This window comes from Rhinatrema bivittatum, chromosome 4, assembly GCF_901001135.1.
Source record: "Rhinatrema bivittatum chromosome 4, aRhiBiv1.1, whole genome shotgun sequence".
Classification (NCBI taxonomy): Eukaryota; Metazoa; Chordata; class Amphibia; order Gymnophiona; family Rhinatrematidae; genus Rhinatrema; species Rhinatrema bivittatum.
Genome location: NC_042618.1, coordinates 184,027,518 through 184,041,121, shown reverse-complemented (window position 1 = coordinate 184,041,121; position 13,604 = coordinate 184,027,518). Strand labels below are relative to the sequence as shown.

General features: G+C 44.5%; 1 protein-coding gene across 2 annotated transcripts in view; it reads right to left on the bottom strand.

The window, feature by feature from the left end:
• PRKCA (protein kinase C alpha) overlaps window positions 1-13,604 on the bottom strand; it is an 866,216-nt gene that overhangs the window by 32,317 nt on the left and 820,295 nt on the right. For both annotated transcript variants that reach the window (XM_029599335.1, XM_029599336.1), the window contains one exon: window positions 11,146-11,286. In XM_029599335.1, the coding sequence (XP_029455195.1) occupies window positions 11,146-11,286 (141 nt within the window). The remainder of the gene's footprint in view (window positions 1-11,145; window positions 11,287-13,604) is intronic.

Sequence of the window (13,604 nt, the reverse complement as noted above, 5' to 3'; positions counted from 1 at the left end):
GGAGAGTGAAAGTAGCCTAGTAGTTGAGCAGCAGGCTACAAACCAGGGAGACCAGGTTTCAAATCTCACTTCTGCTCTTTGTGACTTTAGGCAAGTTACTTTGCCCTCTGGTGCCTCAGGTACAAACTTAGATTGTAAGCCCTTTGGGGATAGGGAAATAACTACAATACCTGAATGCAATCTGCTTTGAAGTGCCAAAAAAAAAAAAAAAAGCAGAACATATATATATATAAAAAAAGTGATGCAGGCAGGCCCATTGCTATACTGATTCATGTAAATCAAGGGCTGTATCAACACCCCAGTTGGAGCCATACACCAGAGAGGGAATGCACTCTGCAGTCTCCCCCTAGTGGATCCAGAGTGTAAGCCAATAAGAGAGGAGGCCCTTAAGGGCTCATCCCCTCCTTACAGAGAGCGATATCCCTGGCATCCATCCCCAAAATGGAGTGAATAGGGATGCATTCTCACTCAAGACATCTCAGTACACCATCAACTGCGGTGCATAAGTATGTGATGTCTTCCAGCACAAGAAGGCCACACAGATGCACTCACCTAAAGGCACCTAATAACAGTGGTGCCCCTTTGCCAAATCTGTGTCCTGCAACAGTAGCAATGTGCATCCACGCTGCAGTACTCCGTTGAACCGAAAGTGACACGCATGCATGGAAAGACGTATTACCTACAGGCCTATCAGTCCATGCCACGGCCTGGATGGACACAAAAACTGTGGTGATGGATGCCGTATGAGGCGTCACCATTAGTGTCATATAGCACCCCTGAGTGCCAGACACATGATGGCACTAGAAGGCATCCACAGCGCCACCTGCTGACAGTTCTTGATGGCAATCAAGAGCCGCTACAATGATGCACCTGGCACAGGCAGTCCAGCATGTAAGGTACACGTGATGATGGTGCATGTTACTGGAGACACCCTGTATTGCATCAACCACAATGTGATAGAAGATATGGTGCCCAGGGAGTCTACAGCACCAGGGCGCCTGCCACAACAGGAATGGTGTCAATGGCGTCCGCAGTGACGATGATAATGCTGCCGCCCATGGTCCTGAGGCTCTCTATAGTGCCAACAATGATGGCAGTGCCCTGACAATGCACATGGTGATCAGAGGCAGACAAGACCCCTGCCAGTGCAACCCCACCTTCAGTGTGCCACTGTCGCGATAACGCTCTATGGCGAAAGCATTGCTCACTGTGCTCAAGTGAGGGGAATGGTGCCAAACTGCATTGCCCTATGTCGCTTGGAGGCTCCCTTCAATGGCATCTCCATGGCACTACAAGTGACATTGGGCAACCCCTATGATGCTGACATAGTCAACAGTGAAGGCTTGATGGCAATCATGGTGCTTGATATCAACCGAGGCGCTCGCTGGTGAGAGACTGCAACCCAAGCACTCTACATGGTGAACATGGTGCTCGATGGCGACCATGGTGCCTGATACCAATCCAGGCACTTGACGACTATGGCGCATGACAGCACCAATGGCATCCAAGTTGCTCATGGCGCTTGATGGTGTCCATGGTACCTGATGATTTCCATGGTGCTCAATGTCGAGTTGCCTGTTGGTGACCTAGGCCACGATGGTGCTCCTGGTGCTCAATGGCATCAAGGACAAAACTGGTGCCTGGCGGAGGAGTCTGGTGAGAGAAGCCTCTCGGTAGAGAGGTTGGCTGCAGGTCTGTGCCGGGGCTCCTCCATCTGAGCCCAGGAAACCGCGGGACTCACCTACAGCTTGACCCCTGATAAATTTGGAAGGGCTGTGGCGTGCAGCCAAAGCCGCATGCCAAAGGGGCACACGCCTTCCTAAAAATGTTACCTTTTTTCTTTCCTATCCATTTATGAATAGGAAAAGGAAAACCAAAGTATTGACTTCTTCTCTGGGTGTGCCAGTGATAAGGGGTCCCATGGATTCACATGTGGCCAGATAGGTAAGCCAATTCGCCAGAAGTGATATACCAGAAATTTCCTTTTCTTTTGGATCCCCAGAGAGTCCAAGTCTTTTGCAGTTACTTTACTTGCAGATGGATGTGCCTGGAGCAAACCCCCAATATGTGTTACAGGGTCCTTTGGAAAAAGCTAGCTCTATACAGCCCAGTTTAACTGGGAATATAGAGAATGTGGGGGTCACAGGTGGGCTCTGGATCTCAGGAGTTACAAGAATTATCTCAAGATGTAAATTTGAACCCAGAACCCATTGATCCTCAAAATGTAACTTTGGGGGAACGTGTGGAGGGTACTTACAAATATGCAAAAAACTTTGTCTAGTTCTATTTCTCAATTTAGTAAAACTACAGCTGAAATTAAGAATGTTGTTGAGAAACATGATATTCCATTAATCCAATTAGAGGAATCTTCTAAGATAGTAAATGCTCAATTGTCTACATTGCATATGTCTAATAATTCTTTTATAAAAAATAGTTTGGTAATACATAGACAAATGGAAAATCTAGAAAATGAGAATCGTGTAAGAAATCTTAGATTTCTAAATTTTCCAGTTTCTAGATTGTTGTCTGCCTTTGAGCTGCTTAAAAAATATCTTTTGGAAGTTCTATGTATTTCAACAGTAGAAGAAAAATATCTCTAAAATTTATTATATACCTAAAACCAGGATAAGGTCTCAAAAGGATGTGGAAGGACTGGATGTTGTACAACAGGAATCGCCTAACTTGACCTCCTTTTTAGAGGCATCTATAGACGATATACCTCTTAGAGCTACTCTTTTGGTTTCTTTCTGCAGTGAACGGGACAAAAACCTGATACTGCAGAAATACTTTAAAATCAAAGATTTTCTTTTTTGTGGACAAAAAAATTCAAATTTTTCCTGATGTGTCTCGATGCACTCACTTAAGGAGAAAACAATCCCTATTGTTGAAACCAAAGATTTTATCCCTTGGAGTTTTCTTTTTAAAATTCCCGTGCAAATGCTCAGTTATTTACAAAAAAAACAAGTTTATATTTCAGGAACCCGCCCATCTTGAGACCTTCCTGGTTGATAAGGATCAAAGTTGAGGTGTTAAACTGCATATAAAATGTATATTCTCTCTTTCTGTAAGTATTACAATTTTCTTTGAATACCCTTGTGGTTATTTTCTTGAATTATCCTCCCATAAATGGGGACTTCGGTTTTGGAGTACTTATATGTTTTAATATGTTTTCTTTACTTTTGTACTCAAAACAATTTCCTGGATTTTTGCAATGTAATTTGTCTAAAATCTTTAATAAAATATAAATAAATAAATAAAAACAACTGGTGCCTGATGGCAGACAAGGCCCTCAAAGGCATTGAGGGCCTCCATGATGCTCGCTGGCGTCCATAGGGTTCGATGGCACTTGGTGCTCAATGGTGTTCATGGTGCCCTATGCATCAAAGGGGATGATGGCACCCTGTCACTAGATAGCACCAGGTCCTTGGTGCCCACGCTGCCCCTCTCGACAGCTCCAATGCTCGTTTTTGCCTCTGGTGCTTGATGGCATCGATGTCACCCATGGCACTCACTAGTACTACCTGTATTCAACCCAATGACATTGATGGTGCCCTCGATGCCCAATGGCATCCATCAATGGTGACCACAGTGCTCGATGACACCCATAATATTCGATAGCATCTGTGGCATTGTCGATGGCTGCGATGTCATAGTACCCAATGGCATCGATGGTGTTGGTGGCACCCATGGTGCATGATTGTGCCTGTGGTACTCGCTGGCATTAAGGTGTCCATGGCGCTCGACGGCTGCCATGCCACAGTGTTCAACACAACCCATACTGCTTGGCGGCATCAATTGCACCCACAATGCTTGATGATGCACGTGGTGCTCGTCCATGGCCCTTGATCAAGGGTGCCAACTGGCATCCATAGTGTTTGACAGCGTTGTGGCAGCCATGGCACTTGATGGCGTCCAAGGTGCTTGATGGTATACACAGTGCTCAAGAGCGTCCACTCAAAAGCAATCTTGGTGCCCCCCGTGCTCCTGGGGCCGTCGATGCTCTGGCACTGATGTGCATGTGCAAATGATGCTGGGTATAGCACTGAAGGTGCATCAGCGAAGCTCATCATCCAGGTTCATGCTCACCCTCTCTCTGAAGGAGATGCAATGCCAGATCAATCTGACAAGCAGGAGGGGAGGCTACGTCATTCTGGGCACCAGCCAAGGAGACCAGCTCCAGGAGTGTGGGGAGGATGAGCTCTCCTCCCCATGGGAACATCTGGTCCTGAATTCCTTCTCAGTTTGAGCCTCTGTCGATGTTCAGCGGTCAGACAAAACGTCCTGCAACTCCTGCTAAGGTAGGAACTCAGGCAAGTCCCCAAGCTAGAGCCTACTTGGACCACAACGGACTGTACACTGCCAACCCTAACAGGCACCTGACAAAGGCAAAAAAAGACAAGTTAAGGAGAGGACACAAGAATAAACTGCAGATGCAGCATTGTTTATTAAGGGGCCATGCAGCCGACAGAGATGCTAGGAGAGAGAAAAAACAAATTAAACCTAAACTACCACAAGGGAAGTGAGGAAAAATAAACACCAAGGCTCTACCTGAAAAACACAGCTGCTTGCAGCTCCAGAACTGTTACAGCATTAGCTGTGAGGAGAGCAAAGCAGAACCTGCTATGCAGAAAAAGAAAGTCTAAGGGAGTCTGCCTGAGAGACAGGGAGTTGGTTACAGGTACACATGCTCAGTAGAGCATGCTTAAAGCTTTAGAAGTTTTGAGATCAAAAGTTCTATGCCAGGCTCTATCAGATGATGTCACCCTTGTATGAGGCCTGCCATTCTGCCTATCCTTGGAGAAACTGAGATTGCTCTTCCATATCAGACATTTGTCAGCATTGACATATTCCTGTCCTTAGAAAAAAAAATGTAAAAATGTAAGGAACTCTTTTATTCTGAGGACAAGCAGGATGGCAGTCCTTACCACTTAGGGAATTCATAGCTACAGAATGCCCAAATGAAAAAAAGGATAAAAACAAGTTTCAACAATATTTTGTTGGCAACAAGCCTTTTTTCCAATTTATACTTATTCTATGAGGGGCAATCTAGAACAAAAAACAACAGGCCCTAGGAGTGAAAAAATTGGGTTCTACACCTCAAACAATTTCCACATGACAGACTGGACAAACCTATTTTTGCATCGCCATTCCTATCCAAAGAGTAGTGAAATTTGAATGTGTGGAGAGAACTCTTGTCGTAGTTTTGCATATCTTTTCCATGGGGACTGATTGCAGGTCAACTACTGGTGCTGCCATGGCTCAAGAAAATAAGCCTTGTTTTGCAGCAGCTATCCCCCACAATTTGTTGGTCTCTAAAGAAACGAAAAGCTGGACAGACTTTCTATGGGATTCAGTCTGCTCCAGGTAAAGGCCAACCTGTCTGTTAAGATATTAACACCTAGCAGATATGTAGCTCTGAGAAACATCCTTTAGCTGGTGGAATGAGTTTGATTGCTCTGGTCTCTAAGAGGGAGGAGAGTTCCTTTTGAAGCAGTTCCTGATGTGGTGCATGACTCCATTTTGGTTTCAGGAAGTGGATTTGGCGGGATGCCCAACAGATTTAATTTATACCCTTGTCTTATGATGCCAAGGACCCACTGGGCCAAAGTTATTCGGGGCTAACAGATTAAGTAAAACTTTGTCGCCAACCAGGAGGTATTTGTCTCCAACCAGGAGGTATTGGGACGCTGGCTAAGCCCTCAGAGATCCAATCAAAACTTTATCCTGGGAGTTGACTGGGGTGCTGGCTGTGATTTAGGGGCTAGCTGCTACCTAGGATGAGCATGTAGGACCTGTTGTGATCAGGACCAAAGAAGCAGAGGATAGTGCTTCCTCAGTTGGAAAAAGGGCCTCTTCTGTCCTGGCCTCCGGTACGTCCTGGAAGTGGAGAGCAGGTCTGGAGCAGTAGTGGAGAGTTGCTGTAGTGTTGCACAGATCTGTGCCACTGCAGCTTTTACTTTATCTCAGAAGAGGTTCTCTCCAGTACATGGCATACATGTGTGTCTTTTCTGGACTTCAGGTTAGAAGTCTGAGGCCCATAGCCAGGCGAGTCTGAGAGCACCAATATCTACGGCAGAGACTCTTGATGCCGTCTTGAAAAAATCAGAAGTCGATCAGACCATGTGTTTTTCACACTCCATTCCTTAATCCACCAGTGACTGGAGGGTGCCTTGCTGCTTCTGAGGAAGCTGTTTGATTATCCCCTACATCTGCTTTAGCAAGAGTTGGTAAGAGACTATGTGGCTGTTCAGCATAGCTCCCTGAAAGACCTTTCCTCCAAGACTGTCCAGGGTATGAGACTTCTCCAGAGGCACAGATGAATGACCCAGAGATCCCCTTCTGGGAATCAACATCGGTTCTGTCATTGGCATCAATGCCTGACCACCAGGCAAACTAGTCTTCAATGACTTCTCCCTGAATTGGGGCAGAGGGCTTCTATACACATATATAAATTGGTTAGAGTTGGTCTTTATTCCTGGGGGAATTCTGTGCAAAAAAATTTAAAATTCTACATACACAACTTTAAATTCTGCAAAATCCTGCATAATTTATATTGGTCAAAATAATATACATGATAGTCTTTAAGTAATTCATTTAAAATGTAATGCAGAGAAAAATTATTATTTTAAGATGCAGAGTTTTAAATATTTTGAGTAGAATTTCCCTAGAAGTTCACTGTAAGTGTGTCTCTTCCACCCTTTCTCCCTACTACCCTGGCCAGTCTCTTTTCACTTTCCCTTTCCATCTGCCACCATCTCTACCTTAACCCTCTAGGCTCAATCCCTTCCACTCTATCTCCACTTCCAGAGTTTGATCCCTTTCAGTACTGCCCCTCACACAGGCCTCCTTCTCTATAGTGCACACCCCACCCCCCTCAGACAGGCTCCCTCTCTCTTGCACACACCCACACAGGCTCCCTTTCTCGCTCACAAATCACCTCACACAGGCTACCTATGTCTTTCTCTCACACACCCCTGCACACACTGGTGCTCTCTCTCGCTCATAACCCCTCTACACATAAGGCTCCCTCTCTCACACACACATACATACCTTCACACAGGCTCTCACACACACATCCTGTCAAAAAGACTCTCTTTCTTACACATACACACCCTAAAATAGGGTCCCTCTCTCACAAACAAGCACCCTCACAAATACACAATCCCTTTTTCACACACAACAGCTCCCAATCTCTCACACACATATACACACTCCTTCATAATCTCCTCACAGAGGCTCCCTCTCTCTGGCATCCACACCCTCACACATGCTCTCTTTCTCACCCCCCAGGCTCGCAATTTTACACACACATACACACACAAAGACTCACTCTCACCGGGGCCTGTTTCATCTTCACCGTGAGTGGGACAGCCTCCACTTGTGGCATGTTAAGGCCTGTTCCATCTTTGCTGCAAGAAGGACGGCCTTTACTTACGGCATATCGGGGTCTGCCGAATTTCTGCGCAGCTGTGGTAGCGCAGAATTCCCCCAGGACAAGGTCTTAGTGTGTTTGATGTTGAGGCACCAAGGCCCTGCAGCACATTTTTCAAGGCCTAGTGGATCTTCTTGTCCAACTCCTCCTCAAAAATAACTGTAACACCACAGACTGGGAGGCAGGAGGAGTGGCTATGTTCTCCTTGCAACCAAGAGGTGTAACGGTGCCTGACACCTGAACTTATGGAGGCTGATGCAAATCCCAGGACTTCTATGGGACCGCATGGAAGGTACTCAGCAGCAGCTGGACCATCCCCATTCCTGGCATTGCACCATCAATGGAGCTGATGCCAATGCTACTACGGCTTTCCTCGATGCCCTGCATTGGAAATCTGCGATATCGGGAAGAATCAGACTATGATCTGACCCTGGGTATCCTATCGGCCCTTGACACAGAAGGAACCAATGGTTTCCCTGATGTCAATGACACTTCCTTCACCAGTACAGCTTTGAAGTTCTTCAATATGAATGCTGCAATTGGTGGATTCTGCAGAAAAACAAAGACCGGAGGGGCCCTCTTGTGGATTCATGAAATGTTAGCACGTATGAGCATGCTCAGTGAGGCACAGTCAATTCTAGAAACACTGCCATAAAGGTTCCGTGCCAGGCTCCATCAGATAATGTCACCTATGTGTGAGGACTGCCATCCTGCTTGCCCTCACAGGATTACTCATTCCCATTAACTCAATGAATCCCTTTCATTATCTTGGCTATAATTTGATACCAAACAGAATTAAAACAGGCTTCATATGAACCCATGATAACTGTATTCTGTATAATTCAGATTGCTGTACTAGGCCTTGCTAAGCCTGTGCCAGCACATGTCAAATATGTGCTGTGCTGTAAGGAAAGCAGCTAATTACAACTACAGGATGTGGACCTAAGACAGCAAGAAGTGAAGGATATCTCGCAGGACATGTGTGTGTGGGCTTTATGAGAACCAACTACAAAGGAGAATACAGAGACTGATAAGAGATGTTCTATGTCTTCTTACAAAGTATTGTGGGGAGATGAAAATAGCATGGAAAGTTGGACCCGAAAGAAAGAAAGGAAGAAGACATCCAACAACTTTAAGTAACAGCATATCTAGCTGGGAAGCATCACTCGACGCTTATAAACACCTCTTCATTTGTTTTGTCCGTCACTTTCATTGTAGTAGAATAGAGTTCTACTAAACATATTGGTTCAGGAAAACATTATTTTTGGTAGGCTGTGATGACTTTTACTGGTCATAAAAATTATCCAGTGATGATGATGTACATGAGCTTTTAAGACTACATCAGCCCCTGGTCACAGCTGAAGAAGTGACTTATTTCTTGAAAGCTTACACATGCCATTATTGATGGCTAATTCTTACAGCGGTTCAATAAAGGCTATCACAACTTGCACACAGGAATTCTGGGAGTCTGGAGTGTGGTGCTGGGCTACTATAGATGAAATTAGCCACCCACAATTGATTACATATAAATCATGGAACTGTGGTGAAATGTCTGGCCTCTAGCTGGACCTCCACTCACAAGACATTTGCTGAAAAGAATCCAACATGTGAATCCAAAATTTGTGTGGGTTATAGCACTTGGTGTGACTTGAAGCTCCTGGCAGTGGGAGTAACATGGGAATTACAGCAACTGAGCAGCTTCCTGCAGGAGCAAAGGAGAGATGAACCACCTGGAAGAAACTAAATCGCCACTAAACCAAAGTTAGCAGGTCAAGGGCTGACATGGTGAAAGAAGTGCATGCTAATAGACATGAGACTTATGGAATCACTGCTAACATAGCAGATACGTTCTAGTTCTGGCATCCAATGGATTAAAGGTTTCGAGGCAGCATGGCTTTATCAGAGGCAGGTCTTGTCAGATGAATCTGATCAATTTCTTTGACTGGGTAACCAGAGAGTTTGATCAGGGGAAAATGTTAAATGTGGTGTACTTCGATTTCAGTAATGCCTTTGCCACAGTTCTAGAGTCAGCATGACAAAACTGAACACCCTTGGTATGAGCCCTAAAGTGAATGACTGGGTTGGAAGCTGGTTGAGTAGGAGTAGGGTATGGTATATGGAGGTCACTCAGAAGAGAGGGGCATTACTAGTTGTGTGCTGCAGAGATGAGTCCTATGGAACTCTTTCCCACTGGAGCTTCGTCAGTGTGATTTGGTAAAAAACTTCAGAAAATTTCTTATCACCTTTTTGTTCCATTTAACCTATTTTTAAGGTTTTTTTAATGACTTGTTTACTTATTTTTAATATGTTCTTATTATCATTTTAACCATTTACATTTGTATTGTATATTTTAATTTTATATTTGTTTTAGTTTTCTTTTCTTTCAGTATTTGATATTATGTTTTATTATTATTGAATTTTATGTATGTTCCATGTACATCGCCTAGACCTATTGTTAGTGTTAGGCGATTCATAAATCTTAATAAATGTAAATGTAAACCCTTGGACCAGTTATTGTCAACATTTTTTAAAGCGATATTATGGAAGGATTATTGGATGATTATTAAATCTACAACAGGGTAGACACCCAGTAAGGTATGGAAAACATCAGGATGGACCTAGTGAAACTTGAGGCATATGTATAGTCTAGCAACTAAGATTTAATGCTAAAAAATGCAGAACCATACATTTGGAGTGCAAAACCCCAAGGGAGCAAAATTCTATGCACGAATAAGACTGGGATTTTGGGGATGACCATATCTGATGATCTCAAGATGACCAAAAGAATAGATAAGAAAATGACAAAAGCCAGAAAGATGCTTGGGTGCATAGTGACAGGGACTGATCAGCAGGAAAAAGGTGATATTGCCCCATTTGGAGACCGCACTTTCAAAAAGATATAAACTGGATTGAGTCAATGCAGAAGTTGGCTACTAAAATGGTCAGTAGTCTTCATTGTACAGCATATGTGGATAGACTTAAAGATCAAACATGTATATCATAGCAGAAAAGTGGGGCAAGGGAAGACATTTCAATATCTCCAAGTTATTAATGCACAAGAAACGGGCCTCTTTCAATGGAAAGAAGACTCGAATGAGGGGTCATGGGATGAGGGTGAAGTGGGTAGAATTAGGAATAATCTTAAGGAATATTTTTTTTTTTTACAGAAAGGATGCATGGAACAGACTCCCAGTGGAGGTTGGAGAGATAAGGACAACATTTAAATTCAAGAAAGCATTCCACAAGCACAGGAGATCTCTGAAGGAGTGGTAGGGATTTTACATATGGGTAGACTAGATAGGCCATATGCTCTTCTTCTGCCATCACGTTTCTCTTATGTAAGGAAGGGGCAGACAATGCAATACCTTTTGGTCTGTCCATTGCTCAAAGATAGCCCTCTCCATTACATGGGATCTTGACAAGGCTAACTCATGAAGATTGAAAAGTGCTTGCTCATGGAAAGAAATATGACTTTGGTGGATGGACAGAAGAAAAAGAAGATAGCACCAGACATGCTGGATCAAATAAGAGGAATTGCACAACATACTGTTCATTTCCCGCTTCTTTTAACTGTAATTAGGCTGAACGCAAGGCTACAAAACTCATTTGGTTTGCAGCGCTGATGAAATATTTCCATATGGATATTACTGCATGAAAGGATGTGGCAGTGAGGTGCGATTATCATGGCACCTCACTGCCTACTCTTGACTTACCACTTTAGGCTTGAAAGGTGGCTGGATCTCCCGGTTCTCTAATTTCTCCCAGTCAATTCTTCTGAAGAAAGCATGTTCTCGGATGTCTCTTTCTCCCTCAGTCCCACAGCCCAGACGCTTAACAGGGTGTTTGGTCATTAACTACAAAGCAAAATAATAAAAAAGATTAATGTGATAGGTGTTCACTGTGAAAGGTTGATGCATTATTCATGAGTTTCACGCCAATTACTGCACCTTGTGCAGACATGGGAAAGAGCAAGCTTTTTGAGGATGGAAAAACAGTTCTGTAAAAACTGATGAAGGAAGAATTAGCTCTGGAAAGCTAGTCAAGAAATATGTTAGTCCAATGAAAAGATAACACCTTGTGAGTGTGTAAATATATATATATATTTTTTTATTAACCTATATTTCTTTGCATTCAGCTGAACTAACAGCAACCATACTACTTTAAAAACCCTTGAAAGGAGATATATTGAAGCACAAATAAAGTTGTTCAGCACAGGCAGGGACAGCAAGAACATTCATGCAGATCTCCCACCATTATGCCCAGGGACGGACTGGCCTATTGGGGCTTCAGGTATGCCCCGGTAGGCCGGTCCACCCAATTACGTGGTTGGTTTTGGTCACAGTGGATTCATGCTTGCGGAGCTGCTGCGACCAACACCAGGTTCCCAGCGTTTCTCAAACAGTAGGAGCCTCTTGCTATCTATTTTTATATTTGGCCTGTTCTGCTACATTTACGGTGGATGCCATGGCCTCCTGTAGGCGGCGAGAAATGTGATTATAGTAGGATCAGTGGCACTTAAGTCCCCTTCCGCTGTCTGCGTGTTTTTCGCGCAGTTCTCTATCCTCTCGCGGCTCCCTCGGATCCTCTCCCACACCTTCAGCCGCCTCTCCTCTGTGGCTCTACCTCTCAGTGGAGGGAGGTCAGGAGGCAGAGCCAGGGAGGAGAGGTGGCTGAAAGAGGGGGAGAGGATCCAAGAGAGCCACGAAAGGATAGGAAACTGTGCCTCATGTCTCCTCTGCAGACTCAACCTCTGTTGCGGGCCCCAGCAAAGCAAAACAAAAAACACTAAATTAGAGTACTGAGGCTTGCAGCCTGTGATCCCTTCAGCAAGAAGCACAATTTCCCACAGCAACAGGCATCCCATAGAGACACCTTTATCCCACGGCTTTGCCTGGACCCCCCTAACCACCAATAAGTGAGTATACATTTTTTGATTATTCACAGCAGCTGCTGCAGCTTTTAAACTCTAGAGGAGGGAGAAAAGAGAGTGTGTGAATGACTGGGCATTTGTGACAGCAGTCAGAGTCTGTGTAAATGTGTATGTGTGTCTGATCATGTGTGTGTTTCAGCAAGTAGATGTGATAGTGTATGTGTGACTGATCATGTGTGTCAACAAGCATGTGAGAGAGTTGTGTGACTGATCATGTGTGTCAGCATGTAGATGTGATAGTGTATGTGTAACTGATCATATGTGTGTCAGCATCTGAGAGTGATTGTGCGTGTGGGAGTGTATGTGTGACTGATCGTGTGTCAGTGTTTGTTTAATGAGCTACTAGTTGGCAGTGTTACTGACTTATTGCTTGGTAACTGATTTAAAAGCAGGTTGGATGGCAATACCAGGTCACAAATCCAGGATATAGATATATATAAATATATATGAAAGATCTAACCAAACGGGTACGGGGCCATCAAATGAATGGATGGAAGGGGGACTGAAGATCAGTTTGCTCATCCCTGGTCTACGGTATGCTCTACGTCTTGGTTATTTATGAAAAAATGTGAAATTTATAATAGAGATATTTTGGTTCAGGTCACATGATGGACCTTTCAAGGATTGGCTTAGCATGCTTTTGGGAGTTGTTGAAACATGTGCTGCACAGAAAACTCACAAGGGTGTCAGACATATTATCTGAGGGCCTGTTTTGAAAACAAAATCCCCATGGCCAATGTTTTCCTACAATCTGCCCGATTATGCCTTACCCTGTTGTTAAAAGGACATGGCTGAGTTGTAGCTAACCTATGGCCAATATGGCCACAACCATAGTCGCCATCCATTCTAGGGCACCAATGCTCTCTCATAATGTAATGGAAAAGCTGCCTGCCCTCCTTCTGATACAAACCTGAGCTCTCTGGTGCTTTTGGGGGGGTGGGGGGGAAGAAGATGAACTGCTGCACCTGATCTTGGTGTCTCCCCCTTGTCTCAGGGCTGTCCTTGAAGGGGGAGGGTGAATATTGGGATAACAAACCCAACACTGCCACCCAGTGGAGGCAGCCTGTGTAGGATCCCCTCCCTCTGACAGCAGTTCGGTTCTTGGGGCAGCAAGATGAATCATCGGTCTCCCCCTCTCTAGTCAGGAAGAGGAAAAGCAGGGCACAAGCCAACTTGAACAAGATATCTTGGTCTTCCTTCTCCCGATCTTCCAAATGCAGGCAGAGTAGTGCGGCCCATAGG